This window comes from Oryza glaberrima, chromosome 1 (genome assembly GCF_000147395.1).
Source record: "Oryza glaberrima chromosome 1, OglaRS2, whole genome shotgun sequence".
Taxonomy (NCBI): Eukaryota; Viridiplantae; Streptophyta; class Magnoliopsida; order Poales; family Poaceae; genus Oryza; species Oryza glaberrima.
This window is the reverse complement of record NC_068326.1, coordinates 31,873,484-31,896,851: the sequence shown is the minus strand read 5'-3', so window position 1 is coordinate 31,896,851 and position 23,368 is coordinate 31,873,484. Positions and strand designations below refer to the sequence as shown.

The following is a 23,368-nucleotide window of genomic DNA, read 5'->3' as shown; positions in this document are numbered from 1 at the left end:
ACTATTTGCATAATGGCATATGGAAGAAATTTATTACTACTCCCTCCATTTCAGGTTATAAGATGTTTTGAGTCTGGTCAAAGTCAAACTACTTCAAGTTTGATCAAGTTTATAAAATAATAATAAAAATATTTTTGACCCAAAATATTTTTTAAAAAAAATAGATTTAATTATTAATTTAATAAAACTGATTTGGTAATATAAATATAACTATATTTATCTACAAATTTAGTCAAACTTAAAACAGTTTGACTTTAGTCAAAATATCTTATAACATGAAATGGATGTGGAGTACTTTTGTTCTAAGATATTATAACCTACATGCGACTAAATTTATTGTAGGTTCTAAAACATTAGAATATAGATGTTTTAAAATATTTAGAATCATTGTTTTAGTATTAACACGGAGTAAATACTAGTACTCTTTTGTCAAAAAAGAATTATTCCTTTTCAGGTTATAAGTTATTTTGACTTTGGTCAAAATAAAAGTTTGTAGAAAAAATAGTAACATTTTTAACCCAAGACAAATTTATTATGAAAATATATTTAATTATTGATTTGATGAAACTAATTTAGTATTAAAATATTATTATATTTTCCTACAAACTTAGTTAAACTTGATCAAAGTTAAAACGACTTATAACCTAAAATAAATGGAGTAAACTTTAGAAATGAATCTGAATACACGTGTTCACGTAGTTTGACTTTTTTTTTACGGGGAGAATTCTCCTTTGCAATAGCACAAGCACGGCAGCGGCCGTTCAGCAGAGGAGCAGGTGCACTACTATGCCCCTTTCCCTGTGTGTACAGTACAGGTATACAGGAAGCAACCCATCGATAAAATGGAAAGCGAGGTTCAGAAAACCCCTCGCCTCCAAAAATAAACCAAACGAATCCCGACCCCTTCTCCGCCTCTTCTTCCTCCTCCCCTCCCCTCCTTCCCTTTCCTTTCTCTCCTCTCCAATCGCCATACTTCCCGCTTCCCGCTTTGACCGCCTCCCCTTCCCCCATATCATCTCCCCTTCCTCTCCTCCACTTCCCGCCCGCGCGATTCACCCAAGAGAGATGTCAATGTGGCGCTTCTCCCGCTCCCTCCTCCGCGCCGCCGCCACCACCACCACCGCCACCGCGGCGTGTGCCTCCGCGTCCACGGCGGGGAAGCATGCCGCGTCGCGGAGGTGGGTGACGCCGCGTGAGCTCCAGAGGTGCTGGTACGCGTCGCTCCCGGCGGCGGCGGCGGCGGTGCCGGGGAAGGACGGGGAGGCGGAGGTGACGGCGGAGGAGGCGAGGAGGCTGATGCGGCTGGCGAACGTGGAGGCCCTGAAGCGGAAGCTCGGGGACGGCGAGGTGATCCCGTACGCGGAGCTGCTGCGCGCGTGCGAGGAGGCCGGAGCCGCCAGGACGCGCGCCGAGGCCGCGGCGCTCGCCGGCGCGCTCGACGAGGCCGGCGTCGTGCTGCTCTTCCGCGACAAGGTCTACCTCCAGCCCGACAAGGTCAGCTCACCCCCTCGCCCACCTCACTGTTTTTTTTTCCAGAATTTTTTCTCTTCCTTTTTTTGGATTGTTGCGTTCGCCGCTCGGCGATTCGTGGGACTTGGCCGATTCGAAGTTTGGTGTGTTCGGCCGACAGCCCATGTTAGCTTCCTGATCGATTAGATTTCGTTTTTGTTTTTTCGGTGCAACCCAGAGATTTGTTTGGCGCATCCCCAATTCGGCCGGAGAAGCATATGGTCCACTAGGAACAGATCACTCCGCGGTTAACGCCTAAAGTACAGATCCTTGGCCCCCTGGTACTGAATTTGTGATGTTGATATGCAACATTTGGTAGATCTCCCGCGAGCAGAAGTGCACTTAACCATCGGTGGTCCAATGCTGCATGCATCTCATGCAAACTCTGGCCCAAGTTTGACGCCCTAATTTTAGTGGGTTTTGCCTAATGGCATCCAAATCGCTCTAATGAGTAATTACCCCCCATATTTTTGACAATTTCATCCATCCATCCATCTTCAGCTTTGTTGTGTAGTACCGTTTAACTGCTGATGGGAACTGACCAACCATCGTGGGGACTGGCCGTACTGTTTGGACCTCTTGGCAAATCCACCTGTTGCAGGAAAAGGAAAGGTCTCGCTTGCTTCTGGACGCGGTTCCAAGTGGTGGCATCTGGTGGCTCACTGCGTGCGTGCAAGATGCACCGCGCAGGTGTGCGCACGCGGACCGCACCGGTGTAAAAGCCGTCCTCGTTTCTTCGATGGAGAGGAATTCTTCCGATTAAGTGTGCTGATAAAGAATCTATTGAATGCTTTTCTCTTCTACCTTTCTTTCCTTTGCCCTTTCGGTGTCATATGGGATGGTCGATGGTGGGTCACTGGCTCATTGCCGTGTAGAGGCTGATGCATATTCATTACAGTGCTTTCTAGTCTTGGGCTCTTGGCCTCTCGGGTCCCTGTTAGTTAATTACTGACTTGTTAGTAAAAGTAGATGAGTGCCTGCTGGGTCTGACTAGGTTTATCCAACAGTTCTTTTCATTATCATGTAGTATGAGACAACCAATCTATCATGCATAACACTTGTTTGATAGCAAGCCCCATTTCTTGGTAATGAGCAAACTGATTCACTAAAAGGTACTTCCTCCGTTTCAAAATATAAGACTTTCTAGCATTATCTACATTCATATAGATGTTAATGAACCTAAGCGTATATATGTGTCTAGATTCATTAACATTTATATGAATGTGGGTAATGCTAGAAAGCCTTACAATATGAAATGGAGTGAGTAAATTGTTCATCTGTGCAGTATTCTGTGTTGTGTCTAGTTGTGATAAGTATGAATTAGTTTTTACGATTTTGCATCAAATCAATCAGTGCAGGCTTTAGGTTTGCAGAAGTTCTCTACGCGGTTTTACTCTAAACAGCAAGCAACTTTATCTGATATTTAACTTTGCATTAACTTGCTAGCAAAATAATAATAATAATAATAATAATAATAATAATAAAAATAAAGAAACTTAGCACTAACTAGTTCCTTTTGTTTGTTTCTTATAGATCGTGGATCTTGTAAGAAAAGCTATGCCACTCGCACTGACACCTGAGGATGATCCAAGAAAGGAAGAACTCAAGAAGCTGCAGACACAGTTGGAAGATATAAACAAGCTCGCACACAAGCAAGTTCGTAGAATCCTCTGGTCTGGGCTAGGGTTCTTGATCACACAGGTTGGGCTCTTTTTCAGGCTCACCTTCTGGGAGTTCTCGTGGGATGTCATGGAGCCCATCACCTTCTTCACCACCACGACAGGCCTGGTTGTAGGGTATGCCTACTTCCTCATCACATCAAGGGATCCAACTTACCGAGACTTCATGGAGAGGCTGTTTGAGTCTCGGCAGAAGAAGCTGATTCAGAGGCAGAACTTCAACCTGGATAGGTACCTGGAGCTCCAGAGGCGCTGTAAAGGTCCTTTGGAGAAGATGTGTGGCACAAACCAAACTCCCAACCCTGACATGGCTCACCTTCACGAGTTGTCCGTTAACAAATGACAACCTTCGCTCAAACACTAATCTACCATTGCTTCTTTTCTTGTTCAATTTTCTTGGAGTAATGATCAAGAAAATACTAGCAAAGCTGATATTTTGCATTGCCGAGGTGGACATATTTCTTTTGCGACCCTTTTTATGGTCTTCCATTATGCAAATGTGTAGGTTTAATAGCTACTATAATCCTTTTTTGTAACAATGCTGAAGCACAAGCACATGATAGTTGGAAGGAAAGCTTTGCATGTATGATCATATGACCAGAAGCTTTACCGAGAGCTGTGTATCTCTGCAGCCACTGCTAATCTACTGTGCAATGTGGACAGATTCATTAGCTTTATGGTCTTTTTGGTCGATTTCGAATACTTGCCATATATTTTCTGTATTGTGCCTGATCTGCTAGTGTGTGATGGTGATTACTGTTCAAAACAGGACAGAACGATACCAGGGCATTCTGATGGTGTGTTTGATCTCCCATGAGTTGTAAACTACTGTGACATTACCATACACATGCACCTTTTGAAACCAAAGCAAGAGAGAACTGCGATTCATTTCAAGAGAATGCACCGGCCGGTCCTGAAGGAGAACTCCACAAATGGGAAAAAGAAAAAGAAAAGAAAATGAGAACTCCACAAATGGTCAACCAGTCTACATGCATAAGCTGAAAATAAAATAGTCTGATCGCAATCAGGCCGAGATTCATTTTCTAATGAAGGGCCTTGCAGTTTTGAGCCGATGGTTCCATGTGGATGAAAGCAATGGTCCAAAAGCAGACAGGGTCGTCGAGCCTGAAACCTGATGCCCGCGCACGGCGGATGATCCGCTCCGCCACCCACAATTCTTGAATATAATGCCGGCGCCGGCGAGGCGTAGGCCAGCATGTCCCGCGCCTCCACGGCTCTAGCCTCTAGCTCTACTGAGGCCGAGTTTAGCTCCAAACTTTTTCTTCAAACTTCCAATTTTTTTCATCGCATCAAAACTTTCCTATACACACAAACTTTCAACTTTTTCATCACATCGTTCCAATTTCAACCAAACTTTCAATTTTAACGTGAACTAAACACACCCTGAGACTGAGTTCAGAACTCCACCTCCCCGTACTGAAAATGGTGTTACCCATTAACACATGTTAATTAAGCATTAACCTAATAAACTTAAAAATAGATTAATATAACTTTTTTAAAGCAACTTTACTATAGAAATTTTTTTTTTGTAAAAAACACACCGTTTAGTAATTTGAAATGTATGTGCGGAAAAATAAGAGGTGAGTTGGAAAAGAATGGAGAAGAACTCAGTCTGAGCCGCCTGGCCAGGTGACCCAAGTTGACATCAGTTTTTGGTTTAAGTCAAGATACTTACCCTGTTTGCGCACGAAGATGCCTGGCATGATACGGCGGCCGCTGCTGCTAAGCGGGACGTCGCTTTCTTGGAATCAAGATGGCAAGATTCAGGAATCAAGAATTCCAGATCGCTGTGCCTGTTTCTGCTTGGATTTGTCTGATAGCGACCTTCGTGTAATCGCATTGGATTATGTTTGGCTGTTTGAGTTTGACTGAGATATGGTCGAGATAATCAATTTTGCGCTTTCTGCCCACTGCTGTTTGGAACTTCGTGGTATGCTTAGAAAAAACAGGGGACGACGCTCAAATGTGCAACACGTTTAAAACATATCGGTTCCTGACGACTGCCTTTGGGTGTTTTGGGTGGATCAGATACTCGAAGTTGACTGGCCGAAGTTGTGTTCCAACAGTTACAAAGAAAAGAATACAAGAACAGGTCGTCCTTAAATTGGGAGGCCTGTGTGAAATTTAAACCGAGCCCTAATTTAAGTGGCAAAAATAAAATGATAATAATTCATATGAATTCATGATATATTTTATAGCAACGTAAAATAGAACAATATTTTACGATGCACTGTTGTACTTATCAATCCATACTATTTTAAAAGACTTTAATGGTGGTAGCAGTAAACTGCCACCACCATCCTATCGTCGACGTGTGGGCCCTAATTGTCGGTGTGTAGCATGTGCCCTTTAGATTCAAATACTGCCTTCTGTCCCTCATGGGAACCAGTTCCTCTGACGTTACTGCACAGCGTGATATGGACACTGACATGTGGGATCCATTATCTATGGATCCACATATCAGCCACCAAGTCTCTCTAACTTAACGTCAGAGGATCTCTCTCCTCCCTCGCGTACCTTGCTCACATTTGTCCGCTCACAGACTGACAATGGTAGGCTTAAGGCTAGCAGCTAGTCCCCTTGCTGAATGATTTTGTTATAGGCACTAATGTTCCAATCACTCTGTACCAAAATATATCATAGCCGAATAAATATTATTTATAAAATCAATTTATTTTGAAAGACCTACACATTTTCTCCATACTCGAGACAATCAAAGTCTACACAGACGATTGTAGCACTATAATCATCGGCAAGGCAATCAACTTTATTATAATCAGGAGCCTCTAAAGTGCAATGTTCAGTGACAAATTGTCTTCACTGCGATATACTGACAATAATCCGTCGCAACTTAGGTGTATTCAGCTAGTATCTAATAATTTAGTAACACTAAAGTATTAAACGAAATTAAAAACAAAGGTTACAAGTAAAAGGGGTTTGGCCGGACCTATGCCAGAGGGCGGTGGCGCTTGCCGCTGGCGGCCTTGCGTGAGTCGTATTCTCCGTGGTCTATGCAGTCACACGGCACTACATGACAACGTCATGGAGTATATGTAGAAACAATCAGATATGGACTGGAGCAGGCTGCTATTGCCACCAGTCTTTACCTTCGAATCATAGGTTAGAGACTTAGGCCGAGTTTAGTTGCAAACCTTTTTTTTTCTAACTTTCAACTTTTCCATCACATCAAAACTTTCCTACACACAAACTTCCAACTTTTCTGTTACAATGTTCCAATTTCAACCAAACTTTCAATTTTGACGTGAACTAAACGCACCCTTATCTTTTTTTGCAACACTTCATCTAGCCCGGCGATTCCGGCGGCGGCCGGTAGGATGACAACGATAGCAGTGGAGGGGCCGAGACAAATGTAGTGGTACACACGAATTGTAGCAATATTTTTTTCAATTTGATAAAGTTTTAATGATATGAATCTAATTAACCCTTAAATCATATATGTATGGAGCAGAATACATATTATAAAAAATGTGTAATCTTCTTGCTAAGTACATTTTATTTCTAAGTTAACACAAACTATGGGATTGCCCCACGGCACCACGTGAGCTAGATAATTCGAGCCCATTTGATAAGGCTCAAACTTCTAAATTTAACTTCAGGAATAGGGTTTAAAGTAAAGTTGCGAAGAAACCTAAATCCAGCTCCATCTATCTAGTTTATTTTGTTAGAGCACTTCAGCTAGCTCCACTTCCTTCTTCGGTGAAGCTAAACGGTTGGGTTCCAGCTCTAGGAGAGGTGGAGTTGAAACTAGACCCATGCCAAACAAGCCTTAGATTTAATATACAACTCTGAAATTTTATTTCTACTAGAAAAAATGCTCGTGCGTTGCAACGAGTGAAGTCTATTTTAATCTTATTATTGTTATATGGTTTAGTTAAAATGAAATTCACTGTGGGAGTTTGCTTGGATATATATATTTTTAGAAAATCATGAGCTACAGTTAGGAGTCCGATCGTCTTAAGTTAGCATTCGAGTTTTTTTTAAACAGATTTCTTATATGATTCCTTCTGTATTACCAAAAGTGAATGATCTTAAAAATCGACTCAAATACGGATATGTATTTCCAAAAGCAAACGAACTTAAAAACCTAAACGAACTAAAAAACCGACTCATACACGGATGACGTACCAAAATACCGGCAAAAACATCTTCAATTTTTATAATAGTAAAGATATAGAAATCATTATATGTAGAAATATATTTGGATTTCATATACAACTATTAGCTTCTATTTCTATAGACATAGATTTCATATCAAACTTTTAACTTCTATTTCTATAGATATAATTGTATTTTATATACAATTATATTTTATTTTATATACAATTATATCAAGCAATCCATACCGTTACAATCCGGACCCACCATGATTTAACGATTAAGATCTTTTTTTCTTCGATTAATGTGGAAATATGTAGTAACCACAATGAATATGATGCGCTCTTTTAAAGCTGTTTTAATAATTCAATAGATTAATACCTGAGGATGTTGTCCCTAAAATTCAAAAAGTAAAAAGATAGAGAAGAAGATATGGTACATTTATGGATTCCTAAGTAACCCTGCAGATGAGGTACCTCTACCTTTTCGATCAAAGGCTTCGTTCGAGAAGACAGATTGGCTAATCTTTTTCGCCGCATGCAAAACGAGAATAATCATTAGCATGACTAATTAAGTGTTAACTATTATAAACTTAAAAATATTTTTTTCAAAAAGAGAACTTCTATATATACAATTTTGCACAAAATATATTGTTTGGCAATTTGGGAAGCATATGCTAATGAAATACAAGAAAGATGTCGTTTGTCGTTTTGATTTGCTGAAAAGAACTCATCCTAAGAAGGTGCACAATATACTTTAAAATTAACATTCGAGGCCCAACCCCAAAAAGGGCAAAACCTGCACCTGAATACAACAAGGTTGGAAGTACACCCTCCGTAGAGAGAGAGATTTAGAGAGAGATATCCCTCCAAACATTTGGATGTACACCCTCCGTAAAAAAAAGAGATTTAGAGGGAGAGATATCCCTCCAAATATTTTTTAAGAAGAAAAATATGTGTTTTGGGGGGAGAGATATCCCTCCAAATATTTTTTAAAAAGAAAATGTGTGTTTTGGGGATTGAACACATAATTATAGAGTTGAAACCACACATCTTTTACCATTGCACTATCAATTGCATCTCATCACTGTTTGGATACACAGGAAGAGGGATAAAAGCAGCATTTGCTAGCATAACAACTTTGAGAATGTTCCCTCGCGAGTAACGGTGAAATCACGTTCTACACTATGGGTTGTTTTGTTTTTAAGTCCTATCAATTTTTTGGTTGGATTGTATTGTTTCAACTCTATTGAATTGGCATAATTTGGCCTCAATCCAAATAGTTAGTAAATACTATTCAAAACTATCAAATAACTGGTAGGGCAAGAATTGACCACAATCCAAACGATGACGCCGTTGACTTTTTCTCACATGTTTGACTATTCGTCTTATTCAAAAAATTTACGTAATTATAATTTATTTTGTTATGAGTTGTTTTATCACTCATAGTACTTTAAGTGTGATTTATATCTTATAAATTTGCATAAATTTTTAATAAGACGAATAGTCAAACATGTGAGAAAAAGTCAACGGCGTCATCTATTAAAAAATGGAGGGAGTACTACTCTATTCTACAATATCTTTTTGAAACCGTTACTCTACAATATCTGGCAAAGCTAATAGCATTCGATCCATACATCAATGCCCACGTATTAGTAAAGTTATATGGGATACCAGCTAGCCAGGCATATGCTTGTTTTTGGCTGAAGAAAACAGAGTCATACAGAATTGCACAAAACGCAAATCACTTGCTGCATGGCACTGAAAATGCAAATCTGATCGAATTCAAAAGGTACACTGAATTGCACATGCCATATGTCTCATATACTACTGTGATTTTCATCTATCGGAACAACAGCTTACAAAGGTGAAGTACCGAACAAAATCGAGGATAGAAATAACCAAAAATTACATTAAAACAATCGAGAGGAGATACTCATGTACATATATATTATAGACACAGAACAATCAATTGGTTTGAAGGACTTATTAACTGGGGGATAAATTAATTGACGATCAGGTAGAATCAATACTCCTACTACATGCAACGACGATTCGAGAGGGCATCTCGAGCTTTTGTATGCATTCCATGCATCTCGCCGGCCAATCTTTCTCCTTGCTGTGTTTTCATCCTCGTTCCGGTGTGACGACATCAGGTAATTGAAGCCGTCGATCTTGAAGCCCAATTTTATTCCTCGAAAGAGAAAGTAAACCGAGCAAGAAGAATAAACGGGGGGACGTACGAAAAAAGGAAACGGAAAAACTCGTGCTCTCCCTGTCGCCTGCGTTGTTTGTGTGTACAGCAGCAGCTAGCACCATGGATGGGTTCCTGAGATTGGTTGGGGGTTCTGCTTTATTATGCGGGGAGGTAGGACGGCGGCATCGGCAGGCCGACGACCTTGCCGCAGCGGAGGGCTATCTCCGGCATGTTGTACTCGTCCCGGAGCGACCTCGCCGGCGATACCACGCTGACGTACAACTGCGCCCCGAGGTAGTACCTCTCCCACATGTTGGACCGGATGTTCCACATCCCCGCGTTGTCGAACGTCAGCATCACCGCCGTCCACGACCTCGGGTACACCTGGATCGTGTGCCGGCTCACCGTGTCCAGCAGGTTGTACGTCTTCCTGCACTCCGGCGTCCATATCCCCGGCCCCATGCTGCACGCACCCACACATCCATATATTCATGCATGGCGATGGCGATCGATCACCAAGAACGGAGCGAGCATGGAACTTTATACGTTTGTGCATGTGTTTACCCGGCGGCGAAGAAGGCGTAGCCGTTGATGTGGAAGGAGTCGATGCTCTTCTCGGGGTTCTCGAAGACGACCTCGATGAAGGTGCGGAACTCGGCGGAGATGACGTTGGGCGCGAGCTTCTGCGGGACGGTGGTGGCCGGCGGCACGTCGCCGATGAGGTTGTACTCGAACACCCCGGAGGAGGCGTTGAAGTACTCGGCGAGCTTGAGCGGCGTCTGGGCGTCGTCGACGTGCGACACGCCGTTGAGGGCGAACCGCTCCTTGCCGTCCACCTTCCCCTTGCTGGTGCAGAGCTTGATGGTGCGCGTGATGTTGATCTGCCCGTAGTGGTAGGACCCCTGCGGGTTGGGCCGCGCCGCGCTCGCCGTCAGGTTCCAGCGGAACGACCTCCACTGGTTGATGGACCACGCCCACCCGCTCGGCCCCTCCGGCAGCTTGGGCGACGCCGGCGTGTTCGACCCGTTGTACCGGACGATGGCGGTGATGGCGCTGTACTCCTTCAAGAAGCGGGTGGAGGCCACGAGGAGGTAGTCGCCGGGCTTCTGGTCGGCGGTGACGAGGAAGGAGACGCACTGGGCGACGTGCACGTCCAGCGAGTCGTAGCTGTTCTGCACGGTGTGCGAGCCCTCCATCTCCACGAGCTTGAGGCTGTGACCCTGGATGCGCACGTTGAGCGACGTCTTGATCCCCACGTTGCAGACGCGGAACCGGTACACCTTGCCGGCCTCCATGGTGTACATGGGCGGGTTGGACGCGTCCTTCTCGTTCTTGCCGTTGATGACGAGACCCGCCGGCCGGCCGATGCTCTTGCCGGCGTCGAGGTTCTTCGCCAGCACGGTGTGGTCCTTGGTGTACCAGTCGCCGACGAGGACCGGGTAGTCGCCGGCCGGCTCGTCGAAGGGCACCGGGATGAGCAGCCGGCTGTGCACGGTGATGATCCCGTAGCCGCCGGCCGCGCGCTGCATGCCCATGCTGGGGAAGTAGAAGAAGGTCCCGATCTGGTCCTTGGGCTGCCATTTGTACGTCCAGTTTGTGCCCGGCTGGATCGGGCAATTCGTCCCCGGCATTCCGTCCATCCACGAGTTCTTCCTCTGTTGGATCCCGTGCCTGGATCGCGTCGCATTGCCACGTACATACCAAAATGATCGATCAGCTCAACATCAATAACGGATCGATGTATGCTTGCATGTACCAATGTACGTATACGTACCAGTTGAAGAGGAGGGGATGGTCGAGCTGGTTGAAGACGTTGACGACGATGTTGTTGTTGGAGCTGCAGTTGATAGTTGGGCCGGGGAACATGTCGTTGATGAGCATCACCTTCTGGGCCACGTCCATAATCGTCCTGGTCCCGTACGTCACCTTCCAATCGAAGAAGTGGTACGGGTCCTCGGCGCGCACGGCGGCGAGGACCGCCGCCGCCACCAGCAGCAGCGCGGCGGAGGCGCGCATCGTTGTCATCGGTCGGGGGGAGAGCACGCACGCGCGCGGTCACTTGTTGCCCTGATCCTCCCGTACGAACGTGTGTGTGGCACCCCCTCTCGCCGGAGCGGGCGGAGAGAGAGAGACCGAGAAACGGCGGCCGGTCTCAGGTGGGTGCGAGACCGGTGCGGAGAGAGGCAGGGTGGGGGTGTGTACGGTGGTGGGGAGGGGAGGCGGGAGGAGGCGTGGCTTATATGCGTGGAGCGGCCGCGGGAAGGAGCGGTGCCCGCGAGAGCGCGCCGGACGTGTCCGTGGCGCGCCTCCGTGGGCGGGCGGATGGACGGCTTTCGCCCCAACGGCCGCAACGCCCGCGCGTCCGCTCGCCTCGGCACCGCCGGGGGCTCACCCCAACCTTTGACTCGTTCCTCCGCCGCATGCATGCATGCACGCACGCACGCACGCCACGTCGGTGCTGGTCGCCGCGTGGGACGAGATGGTTCTTGGTGTCTGGGCCGGCCCGTTCGGCCTTGTCCATGAAATGTCTCGATAGTTGGGCCTTTTGGGCTGATTTACCCCTAGTGGGAGAGGCACACTAGCCCTCGCAGGGAAGTTAGCTGACGGCGCGAGGGGAGAGGCAGAGACGGGAGGTGGGGGAGTGGAGTGGAGAGGAGTAGAGCCGAATCCGCGGCGGAAGTGCACGGCGCTCCGCGCCACCGCCGGCCGAGCCCGCGCTGAAATCCGCGAGCGGCGAGCGGCGCACAGGTGCGCTGCATTTCTCCCTGTTCTCGCAATCTCGCTAGTGTAATCCATGCCCTAGTCTTCGAACTGCATCCGACTCAAACTCAGTAATTTAGGAGTATGAATTTCTGTGATGTTGTTTGGAGGTCGATGTGTTCGTGAATGATTTGTTTTTCTTTTTCCTTCACGGGATGAATTCCTGGTCGCTGTTGGCTATTCAGAAGGTGACCTATGATTTTGGAGAACCGGGGAATTTTGGGAATTGTAATCCTTGATTCCTTGAGAAACAATGTGTGCAATAGGAGCAAGGATCAAGGAAACTAGTGCGTAAAAAACGTCGTGCCTTAGAGAGAAATCGAGCGATTCCTTCTGAAGTTTTTAGTGCTTTTTCATTACTTAATTTCAGGGTTGGAAGGGTCTTCCACTATGTTGGTATTACTGCTGCTTGTGCTGGTTGCAACCACCGAACCAAAATACGGGTGCACGGTAGTCGCCCCTGCAGGCTCAAGCTTTGTAGCAGATGGCTGCGTCGTCGATAGCTAGGTCGATGATGCCCTGCAGGCCATAGTAGTCGTAGTTGCTTGCATCTATTGCCATCCTTGATCAATAAATCTGCCCTTCGCTAGGGGAAGCCTTCTGCTTAGTAGCTCAATCATGACAGAACCAAAGCTGTACAGCTCACTCTTTTGTGAGGACTGTTGTGTCATGTCTCAGGTTCCAAACGGAGGAAGCCAAAACTAGGGCCTCAGCGGGAGCGAAACACCTACCGCTTTTAATTCCTTAGGCCTTTCCCCTTTTGTACAGTTCTTTCTTTTCTGTACATCAGTACATGTAACTTTTACTCCTCCTATATTCAATAAAATTGGCGCAAACTGTGCTGGTTCGTTCACAAAAAAAAAAAAAAGTTCCAAATGACCCTTTTTGGTGTCTGCAACTAGCTTCGACAGACCAAAATCAGCAACCTTTGCTTTAAGGTTGTCATCCAAAAGGATATTTGTTGACTTGGCGTCTCTATGGATAATAGGCAGATTGGTAAGTTCATGAATTATACTAGTCCTCTGGCTACGCCAAGAGCAATCCTGAGCATCCTTTTCCATTCCAGATAAATTTACTTGCTGCAGAATACAGAATGCGAATAGTTAAGAAAGAAATGTGCAAAAAAGTACATAGCGATATGTTCAGGAAGTAAGAATAGGTCAACCGATCCATGCTTGCATATACCTCATGAGAACCAGCTGCAGCTTTGGTTTCAGAGCTGGAGGAAAAGCGATGGGCAATGGAAAGCAAGACAACCAAGTTGTATAAGGATAACTGACTCTCACACAGATGTTATTTCTTAAACCTTCCTATGCAGGCTGTTCCGAAATGTAGTTATGTGAGAACCTTCTCATGTCTTAACTCTGCTTTAATCTTTGGTGACCTGATATGAAATAAAATTTTCATATGTGCTTGGGACAGATGGTTCTTCGTTTTTTCTTTTATATGTGTGTGTGTGTGTGTGTTGAAATATGTTCGTCTGCACATGTTTACAGTGATGAAAATGATGCTTGTTACCTTATATTGTAATATATATTTCTTGTTAAGTAGTCAATAAAATCATATTCCTTTTGTCACAGGAATATGATGTTAGTATTCCTGTGACAAAAGGAATATATATTACAATATAAGGTAACAAGCATCCTTTCATCTCGATGTCAATGAAAGGTACTTCCTTGTTTTAACCGTTAAGAGGTAAAGTTCCTGTATCATTAACTTTGAGAATGCAGCTTTGAATTATCTCATTTCCTTGATTGGGTGTAAGGTTGCCTTAATTTAGCACAATAGACATTTTCAGTGGGGATTAGAATTCAACCTGTTCTTTTTTTCTCCCAGAAAAGGCACACTGAGCAGTTAGCACACGTTGTGATGGATAAATAGTAATGGAACTGGATCTTTTCAATTGGTAATTCAATCTAAAAAATGATGTTTCCTATGTACAAGGCAGCATCTTCTGAACCATGACACCACCAATTAAAATAAATTCTAAATACATGTTTCTCTCACTAATCCTATCTTGTATCCACAATGAGAGCATTTTCACAGCTATTCATTAATCCCATTGGCCAATCAGAGGCTGTTATTGTTCCAGCTGTTGTCATTAATATTTAACTTTTATGCTATGAAAGGGCATCATGTTGATGTAGGATTGTTTAGAGAAAAATTAATGAGGTGCACCTGGTAACTACTTGAGTTAAACATCAGTGGAAACATATTAAATTACAAAACAATATTTATCTTGACATGCATGCGAATGGTCAAAAAATATATTTATTTTGGGTTTTCAATGAAGAGAATGACATGAATGATTCTATAGAAAGATCATCCTCTGCTGTTTCATCTGGCCAGTGTATGCTTATAAAAAATCAAGACCTTGGTTTTTATCAACACAGAAAAGATGATATTGTAGAATACATATTGTCCTTTACAATGAGTAGGAGATAAGCAAAACCAATACATCATATCTACTTTGGTTCAACAACTGAGTATGAATATACACTGTTGTAATCAAAAGCGCCACTGCTGCTGTCATCATTGATAGGCACATGATCTCCATAAGGATCTGGATCTCTACCCTCTGCATATCCAAACTGCTGAGCCGATAAAGATGCTGAGTTTAGCAACTGTGCCCCTTCATTTTGTATTATAATCTCAAGTTCCTTCACCACATCATTCATTGTCGGGCGGTCAGCAGCAGACTCCTCTACACATTCCATAGCCAACTGCACAAATCTCCTAAAGCCAACCATTTTTGCTGAATCCCGGATTGTTGGATCAATTAGGCTCTTCAATCCGTAATACTCTTGGTCATACTGATCTATTGCTGTCCTGATCTCACGGACAATATATGTGCCTTTCTCTATGGGCTGCCTGGACGTTATCAGTTCTAGCATGACAACTCCAAAGCTATATACATCACTCTTCTCAGATAGCTGCTGAGTCATGTAGTATTCAGGATCCAAATAACCCTAGATATCAACACAGAAGAGTAATCAACTAGAAATATCTTTTTTGTCAATAAAAGTTATGCATTTTGAAGTTCCAGAAGTACATACCAGTGTCCCCTTCACTTGGGTAGAAACATGGCCCTTTCGTGTGTCAGATACCAGCTTTGAAAGACCAAAATCAGCAACCTTTGCATTTAGACTTTCATCCAGAAGGATATTGGTTGATTTGATATCTCTATGGATAATTGGTGGATCAGCAAGTTCATGAAGATACGCTAGACCTTTAGCAGAGCCAACTGCAATTTGAAGGCGTTTCTTCCAATCCAAGTGCGTTCCTCCTTTACCTGCAGTTAAGATGTGGATGAACCCCCATGTCCTTTTGTTGTAGCATGTATTAATTATGTAAATAGGTTATAAATGGGGGTAGTAGTGGTGATGAAGTTTGAAAAGTATACCCTTCAGATTCTCCCTTAAGGTCCCATTAGGAATGTACTCATAAACCAACATCTGCTCCCCTTGTTCATAGCAGAAACCTACTAAGCTCACCAGGTTCTTGTGATGAACCCTGGAAAGTAGTTCTATCTCATTCTTAAATTCAGCTGCACCTTGCATAGATCCTTGCTGTGCGCGTTTTATTGCAGCCATTTGCCCATTTGCAAGCATTCCTTTGTACACCTTTTAACAGAAAAGATAATAGATTAAATGCTTTTGGAAATCCTTGTTTCTTTTTGTGACTATACTAGCATGGAAATTCATTCACCAATATACCTTCCCATATCCTCCTGATCCTATTTCTTGGGTTTCTGAGAAATTGTTTGTGCACCTCTTCAGTTCCTCAAATGCAAAGTATCTTGCTCCCTTCAGCTGTGGCACATCTCCATTATCTTTACCACCTTGTCCCCATGATGCTGTGGCACCAGAGCATTCACTAGCACAGATTAGCAATCATGCTTAACACTTCCCTATTGGATGGATACTGAATGATGAAATAACACATTACCAAAAGGATTAGTAGTTCGTTCTACTGCCTCCTTAGCTATTTTTTTCTGCCTTAGAGCATACATTGCTACTAGGATAAGGCCAACAAGAAGGAGAAAACCAGCAACCGCTATTCCGATTATTGCACCTTTGCCCATTGACGACCTTTTACCACTGGGGCCTGAAATGAATGAGTTATGTAATGTTTGAAAATAAAGCAAACAAAAGAAATTGCAGACCTAAACAACGCCATACTTGCAAAATATGTGCTTGCTATGAAGCTATATGGTCCAAAATAAGCTGGAGCTTTGTAGGTTTGGTTGACCAAAGAAGAACTGATTCTGATAACCTCTGAGTGATTGAAGCTTGTTCCGCTCTCTGGAAAAACCTTCACTGTGAATGTTAGTGGCTCCCCTGGACTGAACTCAACATTGGAAATGGCAACTGATCCTGGAGCTAGGCTAAGGTTCTGAACAAGAGTAAATTCCAAAGGTTGGAATGACTTGGGACTGGTCACATCAGAGAAGGCTGGTGCTCGGAAGATCATCAAACCCTGGAAGGGGCTGGCGCAAGCACAGTTCTGTGAAGCCACTGGATTTGCTGACTGGTCAGTGGGGCATGGAATGGCACCACATGGACCTAGGTTTGTTGAGTATGGCACTTGCTGCTTTTGCTTGAGTGTGCAGAAACTGATATTGTTGAAGCATATAAGATTGCCTGATAGTCTGGACAAGGAAAGAATACGTTGGGTGAGAATGCATGCACTCACTTGTACACCCTTATACAGTACAGAATGATGCTTACATGAGGCTGCCGGTGTAGCTTGGGTCAACTTCAGCGTTGAAGATCTGATTGTTTGTCAAATTAACAACCCGCAGTAGTGAACTGATGTTACTGCTCATATTAAGTTCCCCACTGAATGAATTCTTAGCTAATGATCTGCATTCCAATTTATAACATCAGAAGGCATAAGTTCACTGAAGTTAAACTTTTAGCTAGAGATGCTATCAGAGAGCTGTAGCATGATCCATGAGGAAATTACATTTGCTGCAATTGCGGGAAACTGAACAGGGCACTGGGGATTGTTCCAGTAAGATGATCACTATCCATAAATCTGTAAGTTGTCAACATGAATAGAAACATTAATTGTGATGTATCTTACTAAGTCCATTTGATACTCACTGTTTTTTCGTCATCAGACAACTCACAAGGTAGTCAAGGATGTTAATGTTGAAAACCATCGCGGTGCTGGTGAGCTCATGAAGTTATTGTTGCTTAGGTCCCTGTAAGAAGGAAGAAAATTTCCCATAACTCAAAGAATCATTAACCTTAAATGCTCATATACTTTCTTCCTTACACATAAGTGAGAGCATTTGCACTGGTGAGGTCTGGCACTGTCCCATTCAGTTGGTTGCTTGCTAAGCTCCTGCAAAAACAAAAACAAATATTTGCAATGTTGTTTCCAGGAATAAGAAATATTTGTTGATGTTCCTTGATGGTAATCACTTACAGTTCCATCAGACGAGATAGGTTTGCTATACTTCCTGGAACTGGACCACTAAATTGGTTATGATCTAGTCGGCTGTTGCAATAGGCATGAAAAAAAAACATGAAACTGTTCAAAGGGGGGTCAAAACATAGGGTAAATCATATTACGAGGTACTTACATAATTTGAATTGATGAGACTCTCCCGAGAGATCCTGGGATAGGTCCAGTAAAGTTATTGTTGTCAAATATCCTGACAATTATTACTGAAGGCAGTGAGGTGATGGCAAGATGATACTACCAAGCACAAACAAACAGTGTGCAGCTTACACGTGTATAAGGTTCATTTTTTCACTGAAAAGCTTTTCGTCAATTGGGCCTGTCAACTGGTTCTCACTGAAATGGCTGTTGATTGGAAATGTATGAGTCATATGAGGATACCATTAAGCAGCAGTATATCTTGATTCTTTTGTTCTAGAACTGGTACACCATTTGAGAACTTACAAATGTTCTGCATTAACAAGCTGATCCAGCCCTGGGTTTGAACCTGATGAAACCGGTATTTTCCCCGACAGCTGATTGTCTGACAAGTCCAACCAGAAAAGCTTAGAGAGAAGGCCAAGTGTTGGGGGGATTCCACCAGTGAACTTATTTGAGTTCAGGGCCCTGCATGAGAGCATTTCTTAGGCTAAAGTAAATCATATCATAAAGAGATTGCTGTCCATTCAATATATCTGCCCACATTTGAGTTGTTTCTTACAGGAATGTGAGTTGCCTTAATGCTCCGATCTGCTCTGGAATATCACCAGTGAAACTGCATCCAAGTAAAATCCTGACAAAACCAAGATATAAATCAGTGTTTTCCCCTATTTTTCTTAGTCCTCTCCACAGACCAAAAAGGAAGAAATGTTTTCTTATAGTGACAAGCTGTTCTTACAGAGTTGTGAGCTGCTTCAGATTCACAATGCTTGGAGGAAGTGGACCTCCAAGATTTAGGTTGTTAGACAGATCCCTGGATGTAGTTTATTTTACATCAGCAGCATAAAGCATTTTGCAGTGTGGTAGTTTGTTCAAAACTCAGTAAGCAGGGACTTACAGATATGTCAAAGAAGAAAGTTGGTCTATTGCGTTGCTTAATGTGCCTTGCAGATTAATGCCTGATAATCTCCTGTAAATACCAGGTTTCGGTGTAGTTCTTGTCTCAAAAATAAGTACAAAAATGATGAATCGAAGTTGAGCACTCACATTTCTGTCACCCTCCCATTGGAACAGGAAATTCCATCCCAGGAGGTGCAGGGATCAGTCGATCCCATCCAGCTTTGCGGTTCATTCTGCCAATTCTTCATCAATGCCTGGAGTGCAGAAACTGTAGAATAAATGGAACAAATGTTAGTCAAGAAAAATGTGTCAACAACTCCAGTGGTTGATCCAAGTCATTTTGGCCTATTAGGTCAATATCATCCATTAGTTTATCATCATCATGGAAAATTTCACAGAAAAGTATGGTCCAGGAAAGCAGGGGCGAATCTAAAAACAAAAATTACCAGGTGTCCTGTATGAATTATGGATATAATACTATGTTTACATTCTAACATTAGCTAAAATTAATGGGATTTCAAAAGTTTCGCCTGTGTCCGGTGCATCACATGGCTTTTACATGGATTCGCTCCTGCAGGAAAGGAAGGAGTCATCTCTCTAAAATTATTGATCGTGCGTGCATGAAATATAGCTGTTGCAGCTCCCCTTTTCATCATGGGAAACTATTCTTTGTACATGACACTATGAATTTGATCATAAAAAAAATCTTCCTAGGTTATTAGATGGAAATAACCAAATGATCACAATTTGTTGCATAACTACCCAAGGAGAACATAGTATTGATGGAAGAAGGCTATGCCTTTAAGGATTTTGTTTTTCTGTAGCATCTAGTCATTCATGCTCCACAAATAGATTCTTCTCTTGCTGTACTTCTGGCAGACCTAATCCTACTCACCTTGTTTTCAGGTCAATGGCCAGTCTGAGTGACAAATCCTGGAAAAGATGTCACCTTTCTTCCTGTAACCTATTGAAAAGCAGAAAGATCAAAGACTTACCATCTTGAGGGTTTGTCTGACTGAAGCTTAGCCGTAGGCTCACCAAGAGCATGAACAGAAGTAGCAGCGACTGCATCTCCACCATCGTACCACACGGTGTCACCCTCCACGCAAATCAAATTCACACCGGAGGATAGCAAAATCTGCTGATTGTTCTTGTCGAAGAGCACTGTGCAGTGAACAAACTCGAGTAGATGCCAAATGGCGTCTCCCTCCTTGAGGCTGGCAACCAGGCAAAGAAAATAGCTAATCAAACAAGACAACCTTATATAACTTGATTCAAGGGAATTCTTATCAAACACTGCCTATGAGAATGCTTACCAGGTCCAAGCAACATGCACATAGAAAATGCATGTATGCGTGGTAGTGGGAGGCTTAATTAAAAGAAACCTCTGAAGAGCTCAGTTGCTGATCAAAATGTGAAATGATTTAAGAAACCGTTTACTTGCAGTTACTTCTTGCCTGTTTTATCTATGGAGCCTTATCTGGGAACACCTTCTGGGTTTTGATCCAGTCAGAATTTCTTGGTTTGGACGTTCTTGGCTTTTATACGTTTTTGGTCAGTATATTCTGTGCTTTTACTTAATTTATTTTTTTGATACGGCCATTGATTGGATATTTTTGTCCTGTACCTGCATGTCAGACACTGTGTTAATCGCTCAGGCTGTTCTTATCATATCTGTTTTCCCTTGTATAGTTGGGACCGTTGGAGCTGTAAACAACAGTTTTCAGGCTAAGTCAAAGTGCCTGCCAATGCCAACCTTGCTGATGGGATATGGCATCAGAAAATGGATCGACATATTTTCCTAAGTAACTGCCTGTGAATGCTTCCATGGTTGGTCTTGTTTCAAATTTTCATCTTCCAGAAATTTGATTCAGAAAAAGCTCTAGAAATCTGATTGTAAGCAATAGAACATGAATATAAAATCTTGTTTTGCAGGCTTCTCAAGGACAGTGAAAGCTTTGAGTTATGTCAGCAAGAAGCCAAGATTTTGTAGAGGATTATGTTCTCCGCTGGATCCAACAAAGTAAACACCGAAAAATGATTCGGTGTGACATCATGCAACGTAAATTATGCAATTGACGGTCACATTCAGTGGGGCAGGAAGGCCAATTTCTGTTAATACATGGCCGGCCGGCTTCTTCCTTTTGTAGGTATTGTTAACAGCTTCATCAGGTAACATTAGGTGCACTATATACACAGCAAATGGCGGAGCCGGCGACACACGAAAAAGATCCTTCTGCATGAGGCCAAAACTCAATGGCACCCAGTTGCCTCTTGCTTCCTTCCACTGGCCAGCTGATATAATGCATTCGCATTTGTTTCGTCCATTGTTCTAATTGAAAATATAAGCCTGACGCAGTTGAGTTAGATGGTTTGGTGACAATCGTGCTCGTATGAAATGTACTGGTGTGAGAAAAATGTTTCTTCTTTTTTCTTCTGTGGGAGTAATCGGTCAAAGCGAACAACATGTCACATGTGCCGTTTACTTGGCAACTTAACTGCTGAAATGTTCTTCGGAGTTTAGTCTAATGATAAGCTGGTTGATATTCTGCAGCTGAAAGTATTTACTGAAAGGAATATGGAGTTCACAAGTTACTACATGCATGATATCATCTTCCCCGAGAGGACAAACTGAGATAGAATTACTGAAATAATTTCAGATTATTAGTATGTCCAGAGCAGTTGCTTGCTTCTTATTTTTATATGCGCCAATCATTGGCCTCGAAAGCTTTTGACAAACGGAGTGTGAATGTATGATCCTACGAAAGTGATTGCGAACAAACAGTTCAGGCTCTTCTGGTGAGGATCCTTTGCTTGCAATTTGTTTGGAGAATACTATACTATAATATGCCCTTAGATCACGTTGGATGTGGCTTCAAATCGCAATTTGTTTGGAAAATATGTAACTGTAATATGCTCTTGATCACGTTGGTTGTGGCTTCAACGTAGGCAACAGCACGGTAGCTGCGCTTGCTCGCCGCCTCCAACTCGGTCTAATTTGACAACTGGAGATTGCGTAAGATCAATTCAGAATCTTGCATCCAAAACTGAAGGAACGTTTCGTGTTGGCAACTTAGAACATGTTTGGCAGGGCTCCCGAACTCAGATCCATAGTGGATTTTGAAGATTGTATGTTAGATTATAGGGATCTTAAAATTTAAATTTTATTTAAAATATGAACAAAATGATTTAGCTAAGTGTTATCAACGTAATCGTAAATTTATATATCATTGGATTTCCGAAGTTAGGAATATCTATCTTCAAGAAATCTTGAACAGGTTTAGTATCTACTCCATCGGTTTTATATTATAATTCGTTTTGATTTTTTTTCTAGTCAAACTTTATTAAGTTTGACCGAGTTTATAGAAAAATATATTAGTATTTTCAATACAAAACAGATATATTATCAAAATATATTCAACGTTCGATTTGATGAAACTAATGTAGTAACATCTAAAACACTAAATTAGTTTCATCAAATCGAGCATTGAATATATTTTGATAATATGTCTGTTTTGTATTGAAAATACTAATATATTTTTCTATAAACTCGGTCAAACTTAAAAAAAATTTGACTAGGAAAAAAAATCGAAACGAATTATAATATAAAATGGATGGAGTAGATACTAAACCTTTTCAAGATTTCTTGAAGCCGGATATTCCTAGCTTAAGAAATCCAATGATATATAAATCTACGATTATGTTGATAACACTTAGCTAAATCATTTTGTTCATATTTTAAATGAAATTTAAATTTTAAAATCCCTATAATCTAACATACAAAATTCAAATCCTGACCCCCTCCAGCCGGTGGAAGGGAGCGGCGCCCACAGGCCACCACCGTCTCTAGCGGCTGGCCTCCACCGGCTCTCCCATCTCCCCGCCGGTCTTCTCTAGCACCACCGCCACCGGTTGGCTCACATGGCCACCGTCGAGCTTGGCATGGAAGGCCTGCAAGAAGGATGAGGCCACACCATCGCTCCGCCTCTAGCCTCCAGGCCATGCCGCCACTCCGCCTCCAGTCTGTGCCATCACTATGCATTGGGCCCACCCAGACGCCGCTCCGCCTTGGGCCGCGCTGCTGCGGTCCACCCTCGAGTCGTTGTGTGCGTGTGTGGGAAAGGAGAGGGAGAAAGAAATGGAGAAGAATAAAGAGAAGTTGACATATGGGCCCCACATGCTGACCCAGTCGGTTGGATCAAGTCAACGCACCACATCAGGAAAACAGTCTTCAAAACCACCAAGGGTGTCATTTTGCATCAGTTTTAACAGTTTAGAGATCGAGATATCCAATATTACGGTTGAGGGACACAAATTAGATTAGAACTATATTTGAGGGAGTCAAATTGGACTTATTCCTCAAAGACGAGAAGATGAAGAGAAACTGGCCCAGGACCAGTGGGCCCAATTCCCGAATGGCCCGTGTGGGAGAAAGGAAATTCCTGATTTACAGTGATCCCAGTCACCCCTTTCTTCCCGGGAACTTCAAAATCTTTCCAAAAAGAAAAAAAAGGAAAAAAGAACTCGAACGCCGCCGCATCGATCCGGAGTGGTGTAGCACTGTGGTGTACCGCTCG

At 43.0% G+C, this 23,368-nt stretch overlaps 3 protein-coding genes across 3 annotated transcripts; 1 reads left to right on the top strand and 2 right to left on the bottom strand.

Moving 5' to 3' along the window:
* Positions 1 to 865: 865 nt before the first annotated feature.
* LOC127762734 (calcium uniporter protein 6, mitochondrial-like) lies at positions 866 to 3,830 on the top strand. The gene is made up of 2 exons (XM_052287240.1): positions 866 to 1,494; positions 3,043 to 3,830. Exons 1-2 carry the CDS (start codon positions 1,066 to 1,068, stop codon positions 3,529 to 3,531), a joined length of 918 nt encoding a protein of 305 aa, XP_052143200.1. The 5' UTR covers positions 866 to 1,065; the 3' UTR covers positions 3,532 to 3,830.
* Positions 3,831 to 9,072: 5,242 nt separating this feature from the next.
* On the bottom strand, positions 9,073 to 11,726 carry LOC127752867 (L-ascorbate oxidase homolog). Its single transcript, XM_052278309.1, has 3 exons — positions 11,296 to 11,726; positions 10,086 to 11,192; positions 9,073 to 9,984 (listed from the first exon to the last, which is right to left on the bottom strand). Exons 1-3 carry the CDS (start codon positions 11,544 to 11,546, stop codon positions 9,681 to 9,683), a joined length of 1,662 nt encoding a protein of 553 aa, XP_052134269.1. The 5' UTR covers positions 11,547 to 11,726; the 3' UTR covers positions 9,073 to 9,680.
* Positions 11,727 to 14,733: 3,007 nt separating this feature from the next.
* Positions 14,734 to 19,871, bottom strand: LOC127752878 (leucine-rich repeat receptor protein kinase HPCA1-like). Its single transcript, XM_052278320.1, has 19 exons — positions 19,787 to 19,871; positions 18,939 to 19,059; positions 18,790 to 18,861; positions 18,631 to 18,705; positions 18,454 to 18,525; positions 18,198 to 18,359; positions 18,024 to 18,098; positions 17,875 to 17,946; positions 17,718 to 17,789; positions 17,565 to 17,633; positions 17,416 to 17,490; positions 17,250 to 17,321; positions 17,012 to 17,146; positions 16,463 to 16,932; positions 16,230 to 16,388; positions 15,998 to 16,137; positions 15,685 to 15,904; positions 15,338 to 15,573; positions 14,734 to 15,250 (listed from the first exon to the last, which is right to left on the bottom strand). Exons 1-19 carry the CDS (start codon positions 19,869 to 19,871, stop codon positions 14,747 to 14,749), a joined length of 2,886 nt encoding a protein of 961 aa, XP_052134280.1. The 3' UTR covers positions 14,734 to 14,746.
* Between the last annotated feature and the right edge of the window lie 3,497 nt (positions 19,872 to 23,368).

Coding starts and splice junctions, on each gene's coding strand:
- LOC127752867 (XM_052278309.1), bottom strand. CDS start 11,546: ATGACAACGATGCGCGCCTCCGCCGCGCTGCTGCTGGTGGCGGCGGCG. Junction 11,193..11,295: donor CATCCCCTCCTCTTCAACTG/GTACGTATACGT, acceptor GACGCGATCCAG/GCACGGGATCCAACAGAGGA. Junction 9,985..10,085: donor TACGCCTTCTTCGCCGCCGG/GTAAACACATGC, acceptor GGGTGCGTGCAG/CATGGGGCCGGGGATATGGA.
- LOC127752878 (XM_052278320.1), bottom strand. CDS start 19,871: ATGGTGGAGATGCAGTCGCTGCTACTTCTGTTCATGCTCTTGGTGAGC. Junction 17,322..17,415: donor TTAACATCCTTGACTACCTT/GTGAGTTGTCTG, acceptor GACAACTTACAG/ATTTATGGATAGTGATCATC. Junction 15,905..15,997: donor GATCAGGAGGATATGGGAAG/GTATATTGGTGA, acceptor TTCTGTTAAAAG/GTGTACAAAGGAATGCTTGC.
- LOC127762734 (XM_052287240.1), top strand. CDS start 1,066: ATGTCAATGTGGCGCTTCTCCCGCTCCCTCCTCCGCGCCGCCGCCACC. Junction 1,495..3,042: donor TCTACCTCCAGCCCGACAAG/GTCAGCTCACCC, acceptor TGTTTCTTATAG/ATCGTGGATCTTGTAAGAAA.